Source organism: Astatotilapia calliptera, chromosome 22, assembly GCF_900246225.1.
Source record: "Astatotilapia calliptera chromosome 22, fAstCal1.2, whole genome shotgun sequence".
Lineage (NCBI taxonomy): Eukaryota > Metazoa > Chordata > Actinopteri > Cichliformes > Cichlidae > Astatotilapia > Astatotilapia calliptera.
In genome coordinates this window covers 32,518,889-32,545,199 of record NC_039322.1, presented here as the reverse complement: position 1 = coordinate 32,545,199, position 26,311 = coordinate 32,518,889, and the positions used below count along the sequence as shown (strand labels likewise).

General features: G+C 39.7%; 1 protein-coding gene across 1 annotated transcript in view; it reads left to right on the top strand.

Annotated features, from left to right (window-relative positions):
* The window catches only part of nxph1 (neurexophilin 1), a 74,446-nt gene extending 51,764 nt beyond the window's left edge, over positions 1-22,682 (top strand). The window contains exon 2 of the mRNA XM_026155972.1: positions 20,678-22,682. Within this exon, the coding sequence (XP_026011757.1) occupies positions 20,678-21,433 (756 nt within the window). The 3' untranslated portion in view covers positions 21,434-22,682. The remainder of the gene's footprint in view (positions 1-20,677) is intronic.
* Positions 22,683-26,311: the final 3,629 nt, after the last annotated feature.

The following is a 26,311-nucleotide window of genomic DNA, read 5'->3' as shown; positions in this document are numbered from 1 at the left end:
GGTCCTACAAGCGCATCCAAGAATAACATGCAGCTTATCTCAGAACTGTCGGTGAAAATTATTCTTGGAGCTAGGTTTAATTGAGCTGCATTTTAAAGAGGTGCAATTTCACAATTTGTGTATATTTTCTAAGTTCACTATTTTGTCATGTGTTGAGAAAAACACAGATTTAAAAATTACATGGTCTAATATTTACATTTAGCATAACTGCAACATGCTTTTTTTCGTTTTGTTTTTTTTAAGACTCGAAAGGACTTGAAATTCAAAATTTCAGACTTGTGACTTTACTTGGACTTTTACACCAGTGACTTGAGACTCGACTCTGACTTGCCTGACATTACTTGAGACTTGACTCGAGACTTGAGGATAAAGACTTGAGACTTACTTGAGACTTGCAAAACAATGACTTGGTCCCACCTCTGTTGTATAGTATGCTAACATAGCTGTGTAGCACATCATTGTATACCAGCTGGCCAAACTTCAGTAATCCTGAGCATTGTCCGACAGATGTTGAAGGACCTCAGCCACCTCAGAAAATAGAGACAACTCTGGCATTTCCTGTAAAGTGCAGTGGTGTGTTTAACCCAGTCCAGTTGTCTATGTATACCAAGGCTGGACTGGGACAAAAAATCGGCCCGGGCATTTTGACTAGAGACCGGCCCACCAGGATAAATGTGACGTCATTCAGGGGTAAAACCGCAAAGGATTCTGGGAACTTGTGGCAAGAGGTACTAGCGCACGCAGGCTTTCAATTGAAATCAGTTACACAGCGATAAAAAGAAACACAAAAAATGGCAAGAAGCTGTTGTATTATTAACTGCAATAGCCGGTCGCATGACAGCCACGGGAAGCCGACGGGTAAAGAGATCGTTTTTTTTTTTATCGGATTACGTCGTTGAAGAGAAATGTTTTAAGCCATGTTTCCGAAGTAAGAGCCGACGGATGGTCTGGATATACCAAATATAACGTCTCAGAGCACTCCAGCTCACATGTTAGTCTGCTCCAAGCATTCCCACAAAGGTCGGTCTGCTGTTGTAGTTAATACGTCATTTTTCATAACATAATTGGTGATATAGGTTACAAGCAAGTCTGGCGCTGAACAGAAATTGTCGCGCTATGCTCCTTTATTTATTGTGCATAAATAGTGAATTGTCCTGACACAATATTGTGTTTCACTTCTGTTATTACCATGGTACATTGACAAAAACATATACTTTTATTCACAGGATAAAACAGTTGTTTTGTATCACTAATTGCCCAGTACGATTACAGCATACAATATTATTGTCACTGCTACATTTCTGTGATGCTACCAGAAATTATTTCCACTACTAATTAATTACCGTTGAGCTCAAAGGTTATATTAATAAACGGTTAACGAATGTGTATTTATGATGACGATTTGTGAAACTGGTAAACTTACCTTTGTTCATACGATGGTCTTTCGTTCTACGCGGTGCATTTCAAGGTCCTGTACCCATCCGTCGGTAAACTGTACCTGGGCTTGTTGCAGTGACCTGAAGTTACTAAACTTCATGAGTGTATGCACTCACTCCAAGAACCGTATAATTATAAATATGAGCATGGTGAAAGTTGGGCAGCACGCTAACGTCTTTTGTCCACTCGTAAGGGTCTGACCCTTTCACTCCTTTGATTTTTTTCCTCGTATCTTTTCTTTGTCTTTTCGTCGAGTCTGTCTTTGTACGGACCGGCATTGTTCTCCTTTTGTTTTGTACATTCCTTTTTTGTGCGGCAAAGAAAAAACAAGAAGGTATTGGAACCGGAGAATGAACGTTTTGTGGTGCTGCAAATGCTTGCATTTGATGCGGTACTTGGATTGTTTTGCCACGAGTTCCCGGCATGCAATGCGCGAAAATCATGTGATTGCTAAACAAGGGGGAGGGTGCATCCGGCCTCCTCGGCTGTAATTGGTCCAGCCCAGAGTCGATCATGACCAATTGGCCAATCCAACACCTTTCATTATATATACCCTTCCTAAAAAAAAAAAAAAAAAAATCCATCGGCCCATAAAAACAAAAAATCGCCAGCGGCCCACCGGGCAAATGCCCGGTACGCCCGATGGCCAGTCCAGCTATGATGTATACTCCAAGATATTTATAGTCCTCCACAATGTCCACGTTGACCTCCTGGATTGAAACAGTTTTCGTTTGAAAACGCATCTTTTTCTCTCCGTTTTGGCCTTCCGTCCACCTTGAGATGGCGTTTTCCTTCAAGGAAAATGCAGCGTTTTGAAAATGCTCTCCAAAGCGGAATCATTTGAAGACACCATTTTCGCATCGCAGTGTGGACAGTGAACCCGGAGCCCTTTCGAAAATGATGACAAATTTTAGTCATGTGATGCAGTCATGTGACCAATTAAACTAAGATAGTGGATGGCATTACACAGCAGTTGTCAATTTTTTGACAGCCCTATTAAAACCCTTTAACGTTCTGGTCAACCAATTGCTAGAGCACATTTTCAGACCCTATATCTAACTGAGGCTTTCACTGAAATTGACCTACCTTGTTGAGTCTTTTCTACCAATTGGTTTACATCTGTAATGCCAAAAAAATCCATCAGAAGGCACTGCAAATGGAAACTGTTGGCTCTGCTTATCCTTCTCCCAACCAGGAACACGGAAACAAAAAACCATCCAACATATTTTGAGTGTTTTTGATTAAACTAAGACAGGAAGATATAATTTTTTGATATATGATAGTGTTAGAGGACTTACTGAACAGATGTATGTCACTTGACAGTAGGGGTGGGTTTTGATTATCGACTTATCAATTAAAACTGATTCTGGCTTGGATAAAATGATATCAATTCATTAAAATTCATTTAAAAATAAATTTATTTTGAGATTCTGGCCGATTTTGCCCGAAACGCCAGAATCTCAGGTTAAACCTCACAAAATTTCTACAACCACCAAACAGCTAAAACAGTAAATGAGAGCAGGTACACTGATTCTGCACAAAGACATAAACACAAAACGTGGACCCAGCGCATCCGAATCAGTGAGATGTCACCTTTCTCACCCGACGGCACATACACGGACACGGACACGGCGTCTGAAAGCCGACAGCTCACTGATTTTGAAGCGTCGGCGGGCGCTTTGTGTTTACGTCCTTTTTGCACTAGATTCTGAAGCTGTGGTTGTATCTCTCTCCAAACAATTTTGACTGAACCAGCAGCCAAAGACGATCCAAACTATGCTTCACATTCGCTTCACATAAACATCGTCACGAATTTCCTTTTACTTTTGCTGTTTTGCTTCCACCAAGATAAAATCACACTTCATGTAGAGCTCTCTCTCTCTTTCTCTCTAAATAGGGTTAGGATAATCAAAACCCACCCCTACTTATTACCAGTGTTGCTCAAGTTACTTGAAAAAAGTAATCAGTAACTAATTACTGATTACTTCCCCAAAAAACTAATCCCGTTACTTTACTGATTACTTATTTTCAAAAGTAAATAATTACTTAGTTACTTTTTAAAAACACGATTTACAACCCGAATAGGTGATAAAGCGATAGATCTTTCAGCCCAATTCTACTTTTTCTGCATAATCCATCATACAAAATGTAATCCAATGGAAAAGTATCTTTTTTAACTTGTTTTATCAGTTTTAATCTTTTAACTTTATGCATCAAGCAAAAATTTAATTATATGCAACATTCTCTGACTGGAAGAAATTAGTTTAACATTTAAACCTATTTTCTAAACATTCCAGCACATAAAATAAAATATTTTTTGTGTTTACACTCACTCTTTCAAATAGATGCAAGTAAAACACAGCAGAAAATAAATAAAGTCAAAGACTAGCGGTCCTGTTGCTCTATTTTCACCTGTAAAGCAGGACTGAGGTAGGCGGAGGTTTACCCTGCTCCATCTTCAATGGAAGAATCCGCAAGTTTCTCTGTGAATTTCCCATTACGTCGTAGCTACTCGGTGCTCGTTTGGAAGTTTAGGGGTTTTTTCGCTGTAAAAAGAAGTTTTTTTCCCACGCACGATGGACGCTAATGTTTTTGTTTTGCACATTCTGCAAATTCTGTGCGCCGATCTGGGTCATCCTCGTTGAGATGCTGCAGTAGCTGGAGTTTGTAAGGGTGCCATTTGTGAGTAGCTAATATCCGCCGAAGGGATGTTCAACTAATGCCAATCTCCAGTGACATGACTTTAATACCTGGTCTATAAGAGGGACAGTGCCCTACTGGACCAGAAACCGATGGCTCTCAAAAAGTTAACAAGCCAGCATCTAGAGTTGGACAACCATGATTCAGCTCTCCAAGACCACAGAATCAATGCTACACCATAAGACCCCAACGACCAAAACCACATGCAGATGTGCTTCATTTGCACTGTTTTTATTTATTTATTTTTTAAAAAGAAAAATGATTTTGCACAGTACCGTTCAATCAGAAGTGGCCTGAATGTGAGTATTTTGTGCTGTAGCACATTTTTCACATTTGCAGATTAAAAAACTATGTATTTTGTAGTTTGATATAATCCTGTCCTTTGATGGAATGAAAACAGCAATGTTCACTGGCATGCTACTAGAAATAAACTGTATCCAATGCGCTGGATAGTTTTTGTTATTAATTAAATTATAATTATAAATACAATTTCAACTGTATTATATAATGCACTTGTATTTGCATGACATTTCATACTTTTACCATTAAGTGACATCTCAACCATTTGGTAGAGATCAATATTTTAAAAACTACAGGGTCTATTGAAAAAAAATTATTGATTGTGGTTATTACTGGGAGGGATGTGAGATGGGCAAATGAATTGAATCATTTCTTCAACAGATTTGATTCAGCCATGAGGCAGTCTGCAACATCGGCTGCAGACTCACCCACCCCCACTGCTGCTGTTCCACCTCAGACACTTCACACCTCCTCTATTCACCCTGCTCACTCCCCCCCACCCCCAACTGCAGCATCCAATACACACTCAACACAAGGCTCCAGCCTGTCTCTCTCAACCACCCAGGTTAGGAGGGAACTGAGGAGGATTAATGGCAAGAAGGCAGCGGGTCCAGATGGCATCAGCTCGAGGGTCGTCAGGTCCTGCGCGGACCAACTGTGTGGGGTGATGGAGCACCTCTTCAACCTGAGCCTGAGGTTGGGAAGAGTCCCACAGCTCTGGAAAACCTCCTGTGTTGTACCAGTGCCAAAGACTTCACGCCCCAAGGACCTCAACAGCTACAGGCCGGTGGCTCTGACATCCCACCTGATGAAGACCCTGGAGCGGTTGGTCCTGGCTCAGCTTCGGCGCCTAATAAGCTCATCACTGGACCCACTTCAGTTTGCCTACCAGCCTGGCATTGGAGCGGATGATGCCGTCATTCACCTCCTACATCGTTCCCTCGCTCACCTGGAGACCGCTGGAAGCACTGTGAGAATCATGTTCTTTGATTTCTCCAGTGCCTTCAACACCATTCTTCCCTCGGTTCTAAAGGACAAGCTGGTGAACTCTGGAGTGGACCATCACCTCACTACCTGGATCCTGGACTACCTCACCGACCGACCACAGTATGTGAGGACTCAGGGCTGTGTGTCGGACAGGGTCGTCTGCAGTACGGGGGCCCCACAGGGAACGGTTCTGGCTCCGTTCCTCTTCACCATCTACACTGCAGACTTCTCCCACAATTCCACCCAGTGCTTCCTGCAGAAGTTCTCTGATGACTCTGCAATAGTCGGCCTCATCACTGATGGGGACTGGTGCCAGCTGAACTACCTCCAGATACACGCCAGTAAAACCAAGGAACTGGTGGTAGACTTCCGCAGGCACAAGCATTCTCCACTGCAACCACTGAACATCCAAGGTATGGACATTGAGGCTGTGGACAGCTACAGGTACCTTGGTGTTCATCTGAACAATAGACTGGACTGGACTCATAACTCAGACGCCCTCTACAGGAAAGGGCAGAGCAGGCTGTACCTGCTGCGGAGACTCAGGTCGTTTGGAGTGGAGGGCCCACTCCTGAAGACCTTCTATGACTCTGTTGTGGCTTCTGCTATCTTTTATGGTGTGGTCTGCTGGGGCGGCAGCATCTCTGCTGGGGACAGGAAGAGACTGAACAGGGTGATCCGAAGGGCCAGCTCTGTTCTAGGATGCCCTCTGGACCCAGTGGAGGTGGTGAGTGACAGGAGAACGGCGGCTAAGCTGTCATCCCTGATGGACAACATCTCCCACCCCATGCAGCAGACTGTGACAGCACTGAGCAGCTCCTTCAGTGGGAGACTGCGGCACCCACGGTGTGGGACGGAGAGATTTCGCAGGTCTTTCCTCCCCACTGCTGTCAGACTCCATAATAAAGACTTTAACTGATCAAGCACACACATCCATACATATGCAATAATACTAAGTGCAATAATCCTTTCTGTCATCGTTGTATTTTTACTCAGTTGTATATAGTATTTGTATTTGTATTCTATTTTTATCTTATTGTATATTTATTTTATTTTATTCTACTGTATATAGTATTTTATTCTATTCTGTACAGCTGTGTACTGTATTTATTCTTATTGTATTCTAATTTTTGCCTCATAACTTTTGCACTGTCCACTTCCTGCTGTGACAAAACAAATTTCCCACGTGTGGGACTAATAAAGGTTATCTTATCTTATCTTATCTTATCTTACTCACCCAAATCAATAAGAAATGCAAACAAAAAATCTTTCCATTGTTTTTTTCTTGGTGTGGACCTCAAAGGGTTAAAGATTAATATCAGTTTGTACATGCTTTAGATAGCTTTTCTTCAAATTCTTTAATTCTCACTCGCTTTTACAACTTTGTACTTTTGTGTTACTCGCAGCAACAACTCCACCTCATTGTTAGTCCATTTAAAAAACTTTTCCTTGACACTTCAAAGAGCCGGAAAGTAAATAAACGGCAGACAGAAACGAGTCTTGCGTTTCACGCATGCGCAGTACTGGAAGGTAAGCGTTTTCGGCCGTTTCAATATGGACGCACAACTCTGTGAAAAAGACTGAAAATGATAGTGTGGACGCGGAGCATTTTGAGACGAAAACGCTGTTTTCAAATTTATTTGGGCTAGTGTGGACGTAGCCTCTGAAAGCCCTCTTCTTGTCACTGAGGAGGGCTTTGATGCCCTTAGTCACCCACAGCTTGGTATTTGGGAAACGATTGGACAGTCTGAGCTGGAACAATGGGGTTGGTGCAGAAAGTTATGTAGTCGGTGATACACTCAGTAAGCCCATTGATGTCCTAGGCGTAGTCTAATGGGGGACTTAAAGCGCATTATACAACATGTCTTATTAACCAGTACAAAAGATTCATACAAGCACTTTTTCTATATTTTTTCTTTTTTCTACATGTTTTCTAATTAGTGTTCAAACTGATGAAAATATTGGAAAAACAACTTGGGGTTCAATATCTTGCCCAAGAATACTTGCAAAATATTCCTGGCCAAGATACTGGTGCAAACAGGGCTTGAACCACCAACCTTCTGATTAGTACCTTAGACCTTGGGCTGCTGGTGATGTAATGTTGTGTGCATATTATCTTTACACACCATGAGCCCCTACTACTACCTGAGGATCATTTAATTTTTAATTCAATTCAATTTTTTTTACACAGTGGGTAAAATAAGTATTGAACATGTGACCAGTTTTCTAAATGTAAATGTATTTCTAAAAATGCTATTGACATGAAATTCTCAGCAGATGTCTGTAGCAACCCATTCAATCCACACATGCAAAGAAATTAAATCATAGATGTCCATAAATTAAGTTATGTGTAATCTAAATTTTAATTCAATTAAATGTAGTTGTTATAGCACCAAATCAAAGCAATAGTTTCCTCAATGAGCTTTATATTGTAAGATAAAGACCCTAAAATATAATGAGAATTGACACGGAGAAAAAAGTGTTGAACACGCTTACAGAAAATTATTTAATAGTTTGTACAAAAGCGTTTGTTGGTGATGACAGCTTCGAGACGGCAACACAAGACAACCACAATTAATGAAGGAGAGGGACAACGGCTAGGTTACAGTCAGGCAGTTTTTATTGATGGTTTACTGTGCCTTGCCAATCATAAACTCAAACAAATCAAAATTAAGAAATTAAATTAAGAAAACAAAAAGAGGCTGACTTCTTTCCTAAGGTCTAAATAAAACAATACACAAAACAAAAGGTCTGTCTAGCTGCTTGACAAAAAAAGGTCAGTCAAAACATACAAAAGTGGCATCAAGCGTATAACCTAGTGTTTTTAACAATAAATGCCCAGTTGCAAGTGTATGGGGTACCCCAATCTTACCTGTCCAGCCTCCCACCAAAACACTCACATACACATAAGCCTACAAACAAACGTTTAGAGAACATCAGAAGCTGGCCAGGAAGCTGCTCTTTTGTAATGATCCCTGGCAAGCGATTGGTCTGCAGCCGTCCCCAACCCCTGGGCCACGGACCGGTACTGGTCGTTTGGTACCAACAAGAGTTGAGGTTCGGGCGTGAAATGTGTAGTTTTCAAGGGTTTTATTGATTTTTATCAGTTTCCCTGGGTCTTTTCCTGTGTGTTATGAATAAATATTACTTTTTTGGTACCTTTACAGGTTTTATTTGTTGTATTTTTCCGCGACAACTTAAAGGCCGGTCGTGAAAGTATTGTCGGACATAAACCGGTCCATGGCAAAAAAAGGTTGGGGACCGCTGGGCTACTGTGCCCAGATTAGCCAATAGGCATATGCCAATTATCTTTGAATGGGCCAATAGGTGGAGGCTTGACACCTGAAAGACAAGAGCAACAGAAAAACAAAGTGCTGTGTATCATGGCATGTGACAGTCTTGCTGAAACATCCATCCTAATTTCATCTTCATCATCCTGTTAGATGGCGGCAGGTTTTGAGACAGGAATGTCTCGATACATTTTTCCATACATTCTTCCTTATATGAAGTGTGCCATTTGCAGAAAAATCGCCTAATATGTGTGTGTTTAGTTAGTTTGTTTGTTTGCTTGTTTTAATCAATTTTAAATCATGCTTTTTATTTGTTTTTGTTTCTAATGTCTCTGTAAAGCACTTTGAATCACCTTGTTGTTGAATTGTGCTATACAAATAAATTTGCCTTGCCTTGCCTTGCCTAATACCATGATGTTTCCACCTCCAAACTTCACAGTTGGTATGGTGTTTTTGGGTTGATGTGCAGTGACTTTTAAAATCCAAACACGGTGTGTATTAAGGCATCAAAACAGTTCAATTCTGGCCTCATCTGAACAGACTATATTGTCCCAGTATTTCACAAGCTTGTCTAAATGTTGATCAGCCAGCTTTAAATGCACCCCCTTTTCACTTCATGTGTTCAATATTTTATTCCTTGGTCACGCCTTATTATTACTTATAATTTATGGACATCAGTGCTTTGACTTCTTGGCATGTGTGGGTTGGATGGGTTGTTACATCTAGTGAGAATTTTATCGCACCTTTAGAAATATATTTACTTAGAAAATTGGTGACATGTTCTTTTAGTGATGTGTTCAATACCTATTTTTCCCGCAGTATAGCACTAAATCAATACAACTGTTGCCTTAAGGCTGTCATAATGCTGTCTAATACAGACCCAGGAAGCAGGCTCAGGCGAATGAATAAAGACTGAGTGTTTGGGGAGGTGGAGCCAAGTGGGGAGGAAGTGGTGACTTGTGGAGAAAATCATGAAAACTGTAGACTCCACATGACAAAGGTGCTTTAGATTGTAAGTTAAATCAATACATTTTCTCATAGGAGAAAATGCTTTAGCAAACTCGGGAAAGAAAAAATCCCTTTTAACAAAAACAGCTAGACTCAGGGAGGGGTGGTCATCTGCTGTGACTGGTTGGAGTAAGGGGGAGGAAGATATGACAAACAAAGGAAGAGTGGAAGAGAACTAGAGATTAATAATAACTAGTGATTAAATGCAGAGTGGCGTATAAACAGTGTGTGAAAAAAAAGGTGAATGAAGAAGAAATCATCATCATGGGAAGCCCCCAGCTACCTTGACCTATTACAGTGTAACTAAGGGGGAATTCAGTGACACCTGATCCAACCCTAACTATATTCTTTGTCAAAAAGGAAATTATGGGTAATTCACATTATACTGGGGCAACTTATTTTCAAAAGTAATTAGTTACTTAGTTACTTAGTCACTTTTCAAAAACATGATACACAACCTGAATGCGTCACAAACCAATAGACCTTTTGGCCCAATTCTATTTTTTTGCATAATCCAACATATAAAAGTGAATCAAATTGAAAAGTGTCTTTTTAAAAATTAGTTTATTACTTTTAATCTTAACTTAATAAACATTGCGTCCAAAAAAAAAAATTAAATTCAACAATCTTTGACTTTAATAAATTTGCTTAACATTTAAACATATTTCTGCACATTACACCATATTTTAAGAAAATAAAGGCTTAAACTGTATTTCTGCATATTCCAGTATATAACATAAAATTATTTTTTGTGTATACACACACATCCTTTCACATAAATACAACAAAAAAAATAAAGAAATAAAATAAATAAAATTAACAATAACATCTTTTAACAGTTGGTAAAGTGCAGAGAGGAGTAATAATGAGATTACCAAAACAGAAAATGCTATTGCATGCTACATATAGGCTGTTAATCCAGTCTCATTTTGTGGCAACCCTGAAAAAGACCGATGTTTTATTGTTTTCTTTTGGACTGAAACAGTGGTTATATCGCATCAGCAGAAGCTTCTCAAACCTTCTATCAGACAGTCTGTTCCTTTTGGGGAAAGCACCAATCCACCTAAACTGAACAGCCGTTCCACTGGTGCACTGGATGGAGTTGGCCTGTTGTATTTCATGTACATCTTTTTGAGATTTGGAAACTGATTCAGAATCTCAAGCTCATAGTCTGACCTTAAATAGTCGGTTACTTCTTTTTCTGCTGAGAAAAAGCATTTGGCTGGCTGGCATTTGGGACACATTAGTGTTGTCAGTTGCAGGAGCAGCTTTACGACACTCTGTTATCAGGAGCTCCTTCACATACTCTCCTACACTCATCTCTCAACCAACAAAGTTTAAACTTGGGACAAGTGGCCGCTGCGAGAAGTCCTTCTTGGCTGTCCAGAACAGCATCAAGTCTTGAGGGCCTGTAACATACAATATGATGCATCTAAGAATAAAATTATTTTACTATATAATTACCTATTGTCATTATTTTGTGGGCTTTACTGCCCTAAACCATCTATATTTTCTATTATCAATACTGTATGAGATTTAATTTTGGTTTTGTTGATATTATGATTAATATTCATAATCAATGATGATCAATATCCCTGATATTTAACAAGGGGTGAATACTTGGTCTTTTATTCTATCATTTTAATAATTGTACACGCTGCTTAAAACTACGTATAACATCCACCCACTGTGAAGCGTATAATAAGTTTAACAAATCCACCCAAAGCAATTATCCAATAATAATCTTACCTTTACAGAGGTCTTTCTAGAGAGGTCATCTAGAGAGGTCATCTTTCAGGGCAAGCGTCTTTGACATCAGGCTTGTGAGTGTTGGTAGTAAAGCCCCATAGGTGCACTCATCCCTTTGTAAGATGTCCAGAGCCACTGTCAGGGGCTTCATCACAGCACAGTACTCTTTCAAGAACTGGTACTCCCTTTCATTAAGGCACTTGATTCCCAGTTTTACACAGAGGGGATTAAGTTCATTTAAGGGAATTGTGATGATTCTAGAAATGGCCTCATACAGGTAATTCCACCTTGTGGATGTCAGTACCATTAGGTTTCCTCTGGCTGACTTCCTCCACCTGTTCAGAGGCTAATGTTGATCGACTTCCTTTAGTCCAAAGAGCAGAACATTTTGCAATGCTACTCCTATATGCAGCCTTGGTGTCTGCACAGGAATTTAGATGTTTGTCAACATCGCTTGTTGAAATCAAGTTAATTGTGTGCGATGCACATCTGTAGTGTTGAGGGAGGCTAAACTGTGCATCACCAGATGTGGTTGAAAGAGCTTCTATGACATCAGTAAAGGTCGGTTCCTCGTCATCACCTTCTTCATTTTCAGATTCAGACTCCAAATGACAGGGCTGATATACTCTGAATGCTTTAGGAAAATTAGATGCATTATCCATTACAGTGGCAACAACTTTGTCTTGTAGTCCATATGATGAATGGATTTCTTCAATCTCTGCTCCGATTACATCATAGATATGGCTGCCTTTAATTCTCTTGCATGCTAGGGCGGCCTTGTTGCATTGTAATGTGGAATTAATCCAGTGAACTGTTACACCCATAAAGCTTTTATTATTTACCGTCCAGATGTCAGCAGTAGTGGAAACAAACTCTGCCTCTTCGAGTGTAGCCTTTAAGTTAGAGGCAAGGCAAGGCAAGGCAAGGCAAGTTTATTTGTATAGCACAATTCAACAACAAGGTGATTCAAAGTGCTTTACAGAGACATTAGAAACAAGAACAAATAAAAAGCATGATTTAAAATTGAATAAAACAAGCAAATAAACTAACTAACTAATTAACAAACAAACAAACAACAGTATATAAAATCAAAACAGATAAAATCAGAACAGTAGATAAAATCAGTAGTTAAATGTAAGTTTTGAAATTTAAGCTTAAAGTGTGGATTTGGTGCTTTATTCAAATGCAGCTGAGAACAGGTGAGTCTTCAACCTGGATTTAAATAAACTGAGTGTTTCAGCTGATCTGAGGCTTTCTGGGAGTTTGTTCCAGATATAAGGAGCATAAAAGCTGAATGCAGCTTCTCCGTGTCTGGTTCTGACTCTGGGAACTGATAAAAGACCGGATCCAGATGACCTGAGGGATCTGGATGGTTCATACTGGGTCAGGAGGTCATTGATGTATTTTGGTCCTAAACCATTCAGAGCTTCATAGGCCAGCATCAGAACTTTAAAGTCTATCCTCTGACGGACAGGCAGCCAGTGTAAGGACCTCAGAGCTGGACTGATGTGGTCCACTTTTTTGGTCTTAGTGAGGACTCGAGCAGCAGAGTTCTGAATGAGCTGTAGTTGTCTGACTGATTTTTTAGGTAGACCTGTAAAGATGCTGTTACAGTAATCAAGCCTACTAAAGATGAATGCATGGACTAGTTTTTCCAGGTCCTGTTGAGACATCAGATCTTTTATCCTTGATATATTCTTGAGGTGATAGTAAGCTGACTTTGTTATTGTCTTAATGTCTTTTTCTAAGTTTAGGTCTGCATCCATCACTACACCCAAATTTCTCGCCTGGTTTGTGGTTTTTAGATGTATAGATTGAAGTTCTCTGGTGACCTGTAATCGTTTTTCTTTGGCGCCAAAGACTATTACCTCAGTTTTGTTTTTGTTTAGCTGGAGAAAATTGTGGCACAACCAGTCATTGATTTCCTCAATGCATTTACCAAGAGCCTGTACAGGGCCTCGGTCTCCTGGTGACATTGTGATATATATTTGTGTGTCATCTGCATAGCTGTGATAGTTTATTTTGTTGTTGTTTATAATCTGTGCCAGTGGGAGCATGTAGATGTTAAACAGAAGGGGTCCCAAGATGGAACCTTGGGGAACTCCACATGTGATACTTGTCTGCTCAGATGTGAAGTTACCTATTGATACAAAGTATTTCCTGTTTTCTACGTATGTTTTGAACCAGTTTAGTACAGTTCCTGAAAGACCTGTCCAGTTCTCCAGTCGTTTGAGTAATATGTTGTGGTCAACTGTATCAAATGCTGCACTGAGATCCAGTAAAACTAGGACTGACATTTTTCCACTGTCTGTATTCAGACATATGTCATTAAACACTTTGGTCAGAGCGGTTTCAGTGCTGTGGTTCTGTCTAAAACCTGACTGGAAGGCATCGTAGCAATTATTCTGTTTTAAGAAGTAACTGAGCTGTTGAGAAACTGCTTTTTCAATGATCTTACTTAAAAACGGGAGATTTGAGATCGGCCTGTAGAGTTCATTTTGTCATATTCTCTCTCAAGGTATCCTACAAATGACTTTCTCTGGGGCAGCTTGACACCACTTTTAGTTGGTATTTTTCCTACAATGCTTCGGAATGATTCAGAGTCTACAGTGGAAATAGGCAACATGTTCTCGACGATATAGGCAGCGACGAGCTTCTTCAGTTCAGCGGCACTAAGTCCTGTCGCTCTTATGTCTAGTTTAATCTGTTTAGCAGGAGTGGGTCCATCTGAGCCACAGCAGTCATTTCAGTGGGGGGATCCTGGGGGTTTTCTGTCAATTTAACATTCTTGTGCTAGGTGCTTGCTCAAGTTGGAAGCGGAATTTTTTGATGTGGAAGTTTTCTTCCTATGCAGAGTGTACAACGTATGCTTATGTTTTTGTCGCTTTTGAAAAAGTCAAATTCAAAGTAATGTCGGTATTTCCAAGTATTAAATGATGCACGATCGTACTCCATCCCTCGCTCCATGTTTTCTATTGTTGATTTACATACGTGCTTCCACAGCCGTCGCACACGCTTGCGTCATTGTCATGAGACACTCTCTCAAACAAAATCACAGTTTAGTAACGCAGTAATGCAGCGTGCTTAAGGGGAAAGTAAGTGTAATCGAATTACTTTTTTTTGCAATCGTAATCCCTTAGTTTACTCGTTACTTGAAAAAAGTAATCAGATTACAGCAATACAGTAATTGTAACACGTTACTGCCCATCTCTGAATATTAATAAAATATGTTTGTTTGTTTGTTTGTTTTTGACAATTCTTGTAATCACACAACATCCACTTCACATACAAAATGTTACATATATTAAAAAAAATTCCCTCTTGCGCCCCTCTGTATCTGTAAGTCCAACAGGGTCTTAGCCTCAGTCATTCTCGACCGCCCTAGGGAGCTTTCCCTATTTTGCCCTCGGTATTTCCATACTCACACAGATGTTTCTGTATACTATGCCACTTGGTTCTAGCGTTCCATGTATGCCCTGCCTGCTAGCGTCTTAGGAATCTTTACACATCCTGTACCTGGGTTCTTGCCTGGTGTGATAGACCCCAGCCTCTATGGATCTTGTGCTCAGAGCTTGTTCCTGTGCTGCCATGATTAGTGCCTCTGTGCTGTCTTTCAGACCAACCTAGTCAAACCACTGGTAGGATTTCTAGATGTCAGCTGCTTCCTCTATCTACTGGATATATACACAGTACCGGGCCTGTCCTTTAGTGATGGTTCTTCCTCTTGCCCTCTTTCTTGGGCTTCTGCTACCTGAGGCATTCACTAAGTACACAATCAGTTCTGGCATTCTTCCTGATGTACTCGAGAGTGTTCATTGTGTCATCCTGGTCTGTGGTTCTGACACTCACCAGTCCCCAGCCTCCTTCCTTCCACTTAGCGTACAGTCTCAGGGTGCTGGACTTGGGGTGAAACCCTCTATGTATAGTCAGGAGTTTCCTTGTCTTGATGTCAGGGGCTTCCATCTTCTCCTTTGGCCAGCTTATTATTATTATAATTATTATAATGCTCAAGGGTTTTAATTACAACATATTTAATTTCTTAAGCTTAGATACTCTTTTCTGAACTTTGCCATTAAGGCTGCACACAGGGCAGCTGTGGCTACAATGTAGCTTGACATCACCAGTGTGTGAATGGGTGGATGACTGCATGTAGTGTAAAGCGCTTTGGGGTCCATATGACTAAAGCGCTATACAAATACAGGCCATTTACCATTTACCATCGCTCTGGCAGAAATGGCGCTAGAGCCAGAGTAGGGGAGAGGCGAGCTGGAACAAACCATTTTGGGAGGGGGGTATCTATGCTTTTGTTGTTAAAATGTTATGTCTCAATTAAGTACTGTATGTTTTTTATATTTTTAGTAGTGTTTACACAAACAGCAAATATTGTCAAAAAAGTGAGAACTCTTTGATTAATTTTGATTCATTGGGCTAAAATCGCCCCTGGTGAGATGGTATTTAGATTTGATTTGATATACCTTTATTAGTCCCACAAAGGGAAATTTCATAAGGCTGCTGACCTATTGTACGCAATGGCGGCGCCATCTTACCCTCCGACCATACATACATTACACAAAACATCACATGGGGAAGACAGGTCAGAGAGGTATAACAATGAAAAATTTGGAGGAAAGATAAGGAGAAAAAATAACTCCCCCCAGACTGAGCTCCAACAGGGAGATCAGTTTGAGAACAGAAAAAAACACCTCTGCACATGAAAAAACTCTTAATACACCAAAGAAACACATGACAAGCAACAGGGGTGGGTAAAGGGTGAGAGACAGCCGAATTAGACAGTACATCCGGGGCTGCGTGCACTGGTCTCCTTGATCCACCGTCAGCATCGGAAGGGAATAAGCGTCGAAGGCGTTTGGAAAGGGAGGGGGGATGAGTGTGTGCATATCAGTGTATATGTATGTGTGTGTGTGTCCAGAGTTCAGCTGAGACAGTGTCCTTCGCCCTGCTAGGCTAAGTAAACAGTTTTCCAGCCAACCCAGGTGGCCTTGCATGGAATGGGAAGGAACAGACTAAACACAGTCGTTATCAGGGTGTTGTTGTTCAGCTCCAGCCTTGAGACCGCAGCTGGCGCCGAAAGGGTATCCGCATGAAGTGATGGTGCTTTTTACTTTAGTGCGAACAGCTCATATGAATTTCAAAGCAGTTCTACAGTCCAACACTGGTCTCTCAATCTCCCGTTGGAGAGCCGTGAGCTTCGCCATACTAGCGTTCTGTGATGTTGTCATTTCTTGTGCTCGAGGAGCCGATTCTGAGAACTCACGACAGTGTGCCTCCCCGAGATGTCATCCAATTTGCACCCAGAGATGTTATTCTGAGCGAGCCCTTCCGAGATGTAATCCAGTCTGCAGTCAGAGATCTTATTCTGAGTATTCACAGCAGCCGTAGCCTCTCCAAGATCTTATCCGTGCTGCACTCAATGAGCCCATTTTGAGAAACTCACGCCTCTCCCATTGTTTCAATCCCAGTGGGCAGCCTTGTGGGGGTTTGAACAGCCGGTTCCGCTTTCTAAATTCTTCGATAAGTCAGGGCCAAGCCAGCTCCGATCAGCCAGAACCCTGTTATCATGGTTCCGAATAGGTAGATATCTTCAGCACTCAGGCTCACCCGAGCCCAAACTTCTCATTGAGAAAGGGGTGTCAATTGCATTTAGGGACCAGTTGATCCAATCCATAATTCCTCTTTTAGGTTTTAGAGAACAGACTGTGAGAGAGTGTTCCAGGGAAAAGTAATACAAAAAACACAAGACTAGACAAGGACATAAGAAGCTAAGCAGGGAAGCTAAGGGAGAGGAGGAGGAGGAGAGGAGAAAAGTGTGACCGCCTTCGTCAAGAGCAAGAGCAGGATTTACTAAGTTAGATCTGGAAACAATGAATGTCTTTTCAAAGCTAGGACTTTTTGGGTCTCTTTTTATTCCAAGCTTTGCTTTTATCTTGATTATTTTCAATTTGGTATGATACGCAACAATTTTCATCTTGTAAGCAGGCAGAAAAAAACAAACAAAGAGAGGAGGACGATCTCTTCATGTTTTTAAGTTTGCATTAACTATTCATTTTTTGTTGGTAAAAATTAATTAATGACTATTATTTTTGTATCTTATAAGAATTCAATGATGATCATTGCTTTTTTTAACTGCCGTTAATTCAAGGTAACATTAGGGTTACAATTAAACAACATGCACATTTACACTAAGATACCTTTCTGTAAAAGTATCTAAACTCTTCAGGATATTTTCTGGGCACTTATTTATTTTTAATGTTTGCATATTTGTCAAACTTACATGTTTCAGATCATCAAACAAACCTGAAATCTGAAGTAAATACAAACCTCTGGTTTTTAATTCATGATTTCACTAATTGAGTGGAAAAAACCTTCCAAACCTACCTGGCCCTATGTCAAATGTAACTGTTCCCTAAACTTAACCATTGGTTATCCAACACTTTGAAGCTAAAACTACAATCAACTGCTTGATGAAGAAGATGATTGTGATTGTGATCGTTGATAATGAAGCTTTTGCATTGCTGTGGGGGAATTTTGGCCAAATCGTTGCAGAATTGCTTTAATTCAGCCACATTGTAGGATTTTAAACAAACATTATTGGCATAACCATAACTTTCTTCAATAGCAAGGTCCTGAATATTATTTATTAATTACTTACTACTTATTTTGTGGGGTCTTTACCTTACAGCATAAAGCACCATGAAGTGACTGTTGCTTTGATTTGGCATTAATTAAATAAAATTCAATTAAATTGTTATTGCGTTAAAGAGAGTTGAATTGAATGAATACTATATCAACTTGTGAAATGTGTTCTACATTTTAAAATGTTTGATTTTCAACAAAGAATATAAGTTTAAAAAAATTAAATAAATACAGACTTCCTGTGTGCAACTTGCATATTATTTCTGTCCCCATAGGTTCACTGTGGGTACTCTAGCATTCTCCATGGTTCACATTTATGTTGGGGTAGCTGGATGAATCTAAACTTGCTATAGTGCAGATCTCCCTGTTCGCCGACAGCATGTTTGCAAAAGCCAACATCTCACAGATTCTGAAGCTGCAGTTTTCATCACCCTCTGACCAAAATTCACTGAACAAGCATAAATAAAATCTGTTCTCTGCATTATTTGCTTGCTTATTACGCACCAGTCTACCGTTGTGTGCAGTGTAATTTAAACTTTTACAAATTATACCAAATTACAAAAGCTATGTCTCTAATAAAACCTTTCTTCAGTTTTTGATCTACTGCAGGGTTCTAATGCAAAATCGAATCCAATCAAATCGGGATCTTGTGAATCGGAATCGAATCAGTTATAGGAATCAGTGACGATACCCAGCCCTAGCTGTCACCCTGTCCAGTCTTCCTGTGGCTTTAATTGGATATGTGGTCAAGAAAATGGATGGATGGAATAAAAGTTTCTTCCATTTGAAAAAAAGTGTCACTTTAATCATAAGCACACTTACATACACAAGTGGGTTCTAGTATGACAGCTCATTTTAAAGCAGAAGGGTTGAACAGTGTTTTCATTGTCAGTTTTTAATGAATTTGGTGTTACAATTTGGCAAATGTAACATCAGTACCACAATCTACAAAACAGTTTTAATAAAATATACAAATGTCAACCTCAAGTCATTAGAGAAGAGAGAGGATCACCACATTATTTACCCGGAGTGACTTGGCTGATTAAAGACAGACTTTGTACCTCAATTTCTCAGTGTAATTTATTTAGTACTATGTTAGATGTGATCTCTGTATATAGTACATGTCAGTCATGGAAAGGCTTGAAAGGGAAGAAAAATTACTCACATTTGTCAAAAACAAAAGATAAATCATATAAAAAAAGGATTGCTAGATGTTTACTTTAAAATTAATATATAATACAGATTTAAATCTCCATCCTTCTGGCAGTCGAGGACATCTTTACGGTGCAGATGCATTCTTATTTTAACAGTGTGTGTAAAACCTTCTAGATGGTTTTGTGTGATGATGAGAATACATATGCATGTAGCATCCACGCTTTATCTATAGGCTGTTGTGTCACGGGTGTAAAAAATGAAATGTGTAGCCTACTTTTAGGTTTGACAATTTAGGATTTTTTTGTTTGTTTATTTGTTTTTTAACAGTGCCAAGTTGTAAAAAGTTGCCTCAAGAAACATCATTTTGCACATTTTAAAAAACAGGAGGCATAGAAAGTATTTGCCAGTGGGACACAATCCTTGTGGTGAACTTTACACTGGGTTTTTGGGGGGTTTCAAATCTATAGAGACGCTGTGTTTAGAGAAACTGCATCTCAGCTGTTCTGATACACCAGACACATAAGCGATCAATAAAGGGTTTTGGCTGGGCAGCCGTTGACCTTCTCTCCTGGATCGCTTGGAGCACCCTTAGGTGTCTTACCAGTTTTGACAAATGTCCAGCTGGGATAACCACATTTACTCATAGCCTTTTTCATATGATGTTCTTCTGCTTCCCTGGTCTGTAAGGATCTTACAATGCTGTGACTGCAGCCATTCGCCAACTCTATGTGAATGGTATTCTTGGTCATTGATCAATAGCCATGACAATTTGCATATGATCATGAAACTGACCCCACAGTCCTCTGTTAATCAGTGGTGCCATTTTCAGTCATTAAGCAAATGTACAGTTTATCCAGGGGAACAGAAACATTTTTTTGGGGATTTCCTTACCCACATGATGGAGCATGCATCAAAACCTTCCATGTAAACACTGCATGTCATTCCATACAGTACCATGAAGATCGATCAGCCATAAAATTAAAACATCCTGCCAAATATTTTGTATATCCCCTGAGTACTGCCAGAACAGCTCGCTGACACATCAGGCATTACAAGCCAGGACCAAGGTGCAGGGACAGGGTGTTGTGTGGTAGAAGATCCTCTGGGTGTTGTGTTATGATGCGTATGGACTCTCTGGATGGTATGTGTCAAAGTAACATCCACATTAATACCAGGGTCCAAGGTTTTAATACAAAACATTAAATTTGAATATTTTCTTCACGTTTTCAATTTTCAAACTTTTAACGTTGTGACTAACTGGTGTAGATATGCACCTGGTGAAAGGAATGTTTTCTCATTTGCAATTTGCTCATTTCATAGATATCTAGATCCTAACGTAGCATCCTCATATTGATGTAAACTCTCAGCTAATAGATGTTTTTTACTCTCTTCCCCAGGTTACAAGTGCTCATCCTTCAAAGTCAGACATTGTCAAATCAGGAAATCTGAAATCCACACTTAAGCATATATGGACACAAAGTAATAAGGAAATGTCCATCAGTAGGCTGCTATCACAGACTCTACAAGGCAAGGAGAACAGCACAGCTTTGGATCTTCACTATGACACTCCAGAGCCCTATTTGGAGCAGGATCTTTGGGATTGGCTGAGAAATTCCACGGACCTGCAGGACTCACGACCACGGGCTAAACGGCGGCCTATGGTCAAGACAGGAAAGTTTAAGAAGATGTTTGGCTGGGGGGACTTCCATTCAAACATTAAGACAGTTAAACTTAACCTGCTAATCACTGGTAAGATTGTAGATCATGGAAATGGCACCTTCAGTGTCTACTTTCGCCACAACTCCACAGGGCAGGGCAATGTGTCTGTTAGCTTGGTCCCTCCAACAAAGATAGTTGAGTTTGATGTGGCAGCACAGCAGTCCGTCATTGATGCCAAGGACTCAAAGTCCTTCAACTGTCGCATAGAATATGAGAAGGTTGAGAAGGGTGCCAAGAACACACTCTGCAACTTTGACCCATCCAAGACATGCTACCAAGAGCAAACTCAGAGCCATGTCTCCTGGCTTTGCTCCAAACCATTCAAAGTCATCTGCATCTTCATTTCCTTCTACAGCACCGACTACAAACTGGTGCAGAAAGTGTGTCCAGACTACAACTACCACAGTGACACTCCCTACTTTCCCTCTGGCTGACATTTCCATACACTCACAAACTACATAGTGGTCGAGTGGAGAACAGACTAGGACTTCTATCCAGGCCAGAGACATTTGTATGTTAGCCCTTCTGTCCCTTAACATGTCCATATCAGAGTGTCAACTATGCCCAAATGATTCCCCAAATGATTCCCCTGTTCAATCTTCTGAAAGAGCAAAGAGCAACTTTCAATTCTAACAAAATGTGCTAATTGTAAACTGCTTAAAAGTAACCTTGGATTACCAGTTAGAATTTTATCCCTTAATTATGATTTATTCCAGCTGAATTTTGTCGAAAGCAATGGCCTTTGGGTCATCTTGGGTTAGTACTAGTATGAATTGTTCATTATTGAACTCTGCTCTTTCTTGTTGTTATTTTTACATCACACTTGTAGTCCAACTGAATGTTAATAACCTTGTTTTCTTTTAGCATATTTCAATATACAGTGTATTAACTCTTGATAGTATATGGACTGTTTGCCCCTGCTGTACCAGTTTCACTCTGCGTTTTATTCTGAATAATGGAAAAAAAATTAGCTCCTTGTTTAAAAAGAATGAAAACTATCCTTCAAATGTTATTAGAAAAAGAGGCTGAGGATGACAACAAAGATTCAAATGTGAGTGTGATGCTGTTAGAAATGTGAGGTAGTTTAATAAGTGAGGTTACCAGGCTGGCTTCTTCTACAGTCAGTTGAGAAAACCTGTTAACAACAGACTTTCAGATAGTGTAAGATGATCAGTCCTCGGTCATCATCAGAGAGCTTTTTGCGATAACGAACTTAACCAGCTACTGAGTCAGTTAGATGACTGGCCTATATTTTGAACTGACAAAATTCCGGATTAACTGACTGATCAGTGGGTTCTTGGGGATAAGACTTGTTCATTGTCAATTAATATAGCAAATGTAATGTATTGAATTCTATATATTAGAGCTTAATTTGTATGAATGGTTTGTATTGTACATAGTTTATCCAAATTATGCTGCTTCTGTATATGCCCCATGAGCTGTGTTTTTGACCACCTCTGCTAAGTCCTCTTGAAAGTCCATTTATGCTTGTTCTTGGTTCCTCTAACACAGAAAATGATGTTGCAGCCCTAGGTGTGAATGTCATGAAAACAGAAATCATGTACAGAAGATTTAGAACTGACTAAATATAATAAAAGTATTGACTTAAATTTTCTTTACTGGGTTGGGGGAAGGTTTGGGGATGAAGATGGATTAAAGAAATCAGAAATTTTATCAATTGAATTCTGGTATGTGTGAGTTAATTAAATCAGTAATGATTTGTTCAAGGTTTGTGGCAAACCATCATACCCATCTTTGTAGGACAATGGGCTACAATGGCAAAGGAAAATTTATTATAATAAACTGAACTGCAACAAAGTACAGGAAAAGACTCAGGTTTCACTCAAAATTCAAGCTTTCACGATATTAAGGAGATGTTATATATTTCTCCATTATCTTGGATATCTGTGTGATGAGTCCTACCCCATCTAACACAAGATTTGTTGCCTAAAACATGAGCAACAGTGAGAGGCACAAAAAATGTAATTTTAAATGAATTGGTGGTATCTCATAAATACATATGTGTGTGCTTATTGAGGTTTGGTCACACATATATTAAACACCTCTAGAATAACTAATAGGACTATGTCATGGCTGCTGCGTGAGTCCCAAATGCAGGACTCTGGAGATCAGCGGCACAGATGGTGCAACTCTGAAGGCCGACCGGGAGTCCATTGGTGCAAATCTCAAGGAAGCCTGTGAAGGTGAGGGAGCAGGTTCACAGGTTTGTGATCACTTGGTAGGTGGCCAGTGATGGCAACAGCAACCCTTTGTCAGAGGCCGTTGACGAAAGAACGTCGATGGAAGTGATGGAATACCTCTGGTAGCATGGCTGATGGCTGATCTTGATGGCAATTCCAGTTTTTCCTCTGGCTCAAGTGGAGCAAGACCCACTGTCACTGGATGCTCAGGTGCTGGTTCAGATCAGATGTGGGACCCACAGGCTCAGGCTCCGGTTAAACGCCCAATGGATTCATTGGGTGTTTTGGCCATTATCACTATACACCCTCATCCAAGGAGGCCTTGCCAGGGTTGATCAGGCCCCGGAGTGTGTCACTGGTTTATGTTAAATTATTATTTCTCTTTCTTCTGTTTAGTTTCTATAGTTTATTTTCTTCTATCTATTCACTGCAACTGAGAAATAATACTTACATCTTTAACATTTATGTAGCCTTATGATGCCTGGAGCCTTCTCTCTTATGATAGAGAGGAGTAAGACAAAAGGGACAAGATAGGAGAGAGCAGAGAGGAGAGCTGGAAGTGGGGCGCCCGATCTGGCTTCCCACACCGCCGCGCTGGGTTGTAAGCTCTACCCCCCACTGCCTCCCAGAAAAGGGCCTATTATCAGGCTTGGAAATTAAACAAGTAGTGGCCGGTTCAGAAACTGAAAACAAAGTCTGGCATGGAGACAGAAGAGAATTTGTTATAATCAGCCATCTCAGGAATAAAACTATCATTCTTAGTCTCTACAGATTTTGTGGCACAGCATAGTCTTTTTTTTCCCCCAGACTTGAAGAGAGCAGGAGGCAACAAGTCCTTCTCACTCAGCATTGGATTTTGCTTGGTTGGTGTAGAGTGATGGAGAGAACCTATGTTTATCTGGGCTGCGTTGCTGGGACAGCTGCTGTATCCAAGGGGACAGCCACAGAGACAGGGCACAAATGATAATTAAATATTCCAAAACCTTGATTAAGTTGAATATAAATTGACAATGAATAGAATATAATTTAAAGGAAACCTACAAAATGTTAATATAAAAATGAAGAATCACAAAACCTTACAGAAATGCATTGTCCTGGTTCCAAGACCCAGAGACCCTGACAGACTGTAAATTATCGACATACATATGATACATATCTGTTATAATAGAGTTAGTTGGTGGATGTAGATCTGAAAACAGAAACCAGATTATACTGAATGACAGGTTATACTGACAGTTTTCTAGAATGTGTGACAAATGTGTCACAATCAGCGAATGCAGATAATTTGTTATGAATTTGACATTAAAATGGAAACTACAGAGATTATCATGTTAAAATGTAACAAGAAACTGCAGAGATTCTTATTACACTTTAGCGTGACACTCTGCAATAAGACAGTTTTTATGTATTATAATGCAATGAAGTAGTTAACGGTAATAATCTTTAGTAGCAATTAATTATCTTTATGGGTTTACTAATATTTTTTTGAGCAGTATACAATATTGTGTTTTTCCTGAGGCTAAAGAAATGACTGATTAAGCACTTAGTGTGCACTGTGCTAAATTAAACAGCTTTGGATTTTCACATTTGTGCAGTGTACAAACAGTGCATGTGTAAACAGTCTGTCTCGACATTTCCTTCACACTAACAGGGACAACATAAGAACACATAAGCAGCGTGCCTGACTATAATTAATCTAGTGCCATGTGTGATCAAGCAGATTTGAATGATCAGACATGGCAGAAATTTGGACACACAGAGGCAAGCTTGTAATTCAGTCCCCGGGAGATGTGGAGATTGGGATGCAAGACTGATAGCGTCTGTTGTGGGACTTCACAGTGGCACCTGCTATCAAATCCTCCAACTCGGCAGTTAGGATCAGTACTCAGCTTTAAACAGATTAGAGCCTCTAGGGAAGGGAAATCCATTGCCTTTTGCTGGCTCACAATTTATCAGTAATTAAAGTGGATGCCAGGTTTGTGTTTTCATTGGAGGTCTGTGGGGTACTTTTATAGCTGTCCTCATTAAGAAGCTGCCTCCCAAAACTTTACCCTCAATCCTCAGTTTTAACAAGCAAGGGAGAGTATAAACGAAATACCATCAGTGTAGAAGCAAATATATAAAAAAGCAGAACTTCTTAATTCCAACTGACACTAGACACTAATCAGTTTTTTAATGAAGCACAATTGCTTAAGGAAAAAAAAAAAACAGTATAAGCTGTTTAATACAATTGTTATAATTGTTCTCAGAATTAACAGGCATTATAATGATATGGAGGCCTTTAAAAAAATAAAACTAAAAACCCACCTAATGGCCTGATCTCTTACATACAAATGCACCTAAAGTGATCGTCATAAGTCACTCTTATATCTCACAAGTTTGCCACTACTTCAGTTTTGTCATGCAACACCTTGTTTTTCTTTTAAAATTATTTAAAAGAAAAATTACTAGCTGTGCTTCCATTTTTGTTGTTAGGTTGTTACGTCTTTCAGTTTCTGTGGTACTATGCTACTGTTACTTTATTGTAAATGTACAGGTACTTATATACAAATTCAAAGCTCTTTCTATCATAATCCTTATTCACCCACACATTCACATAACCATTTATTCTATGTCCGTTAAGCACTCTGTAACTATATCCTGGGGCAATTTAGGACACTATCTCGCTCACTGACATTTGACCTTTCCATAAACACACAATTCATGCTAATTCCTGAGCCCCAGCTTTCCTTTGAGAGCCATTTTCTACTCCGTTTTTCTTTGCATTTGATACCATAAAATATTTGTTAGTTGTTTTAAATTCTTTTATTACATTTTAGGTTATATATAATTTATTTTGACCCATGGTAAAAAGGAATTTTCCCTGTGGGGATTAGTTACATTTCCTGATTTTATTTTCATTAATTCTGACTATTAATAAAGCACATAAGCACATGTCATACCAACTGCGAAGCAGGAATCACAGTATATACAACCACAGTCTATGTACACAGAGCATTAGTATACCTGAATTACAAAAAGAAAGATTCTCAGAGCTAATAAATCTCTGGATTTGTATTGTTGAAAACAGTATAATCATTACCCTCTTACAGTTTCATAGCCAAGAACTCA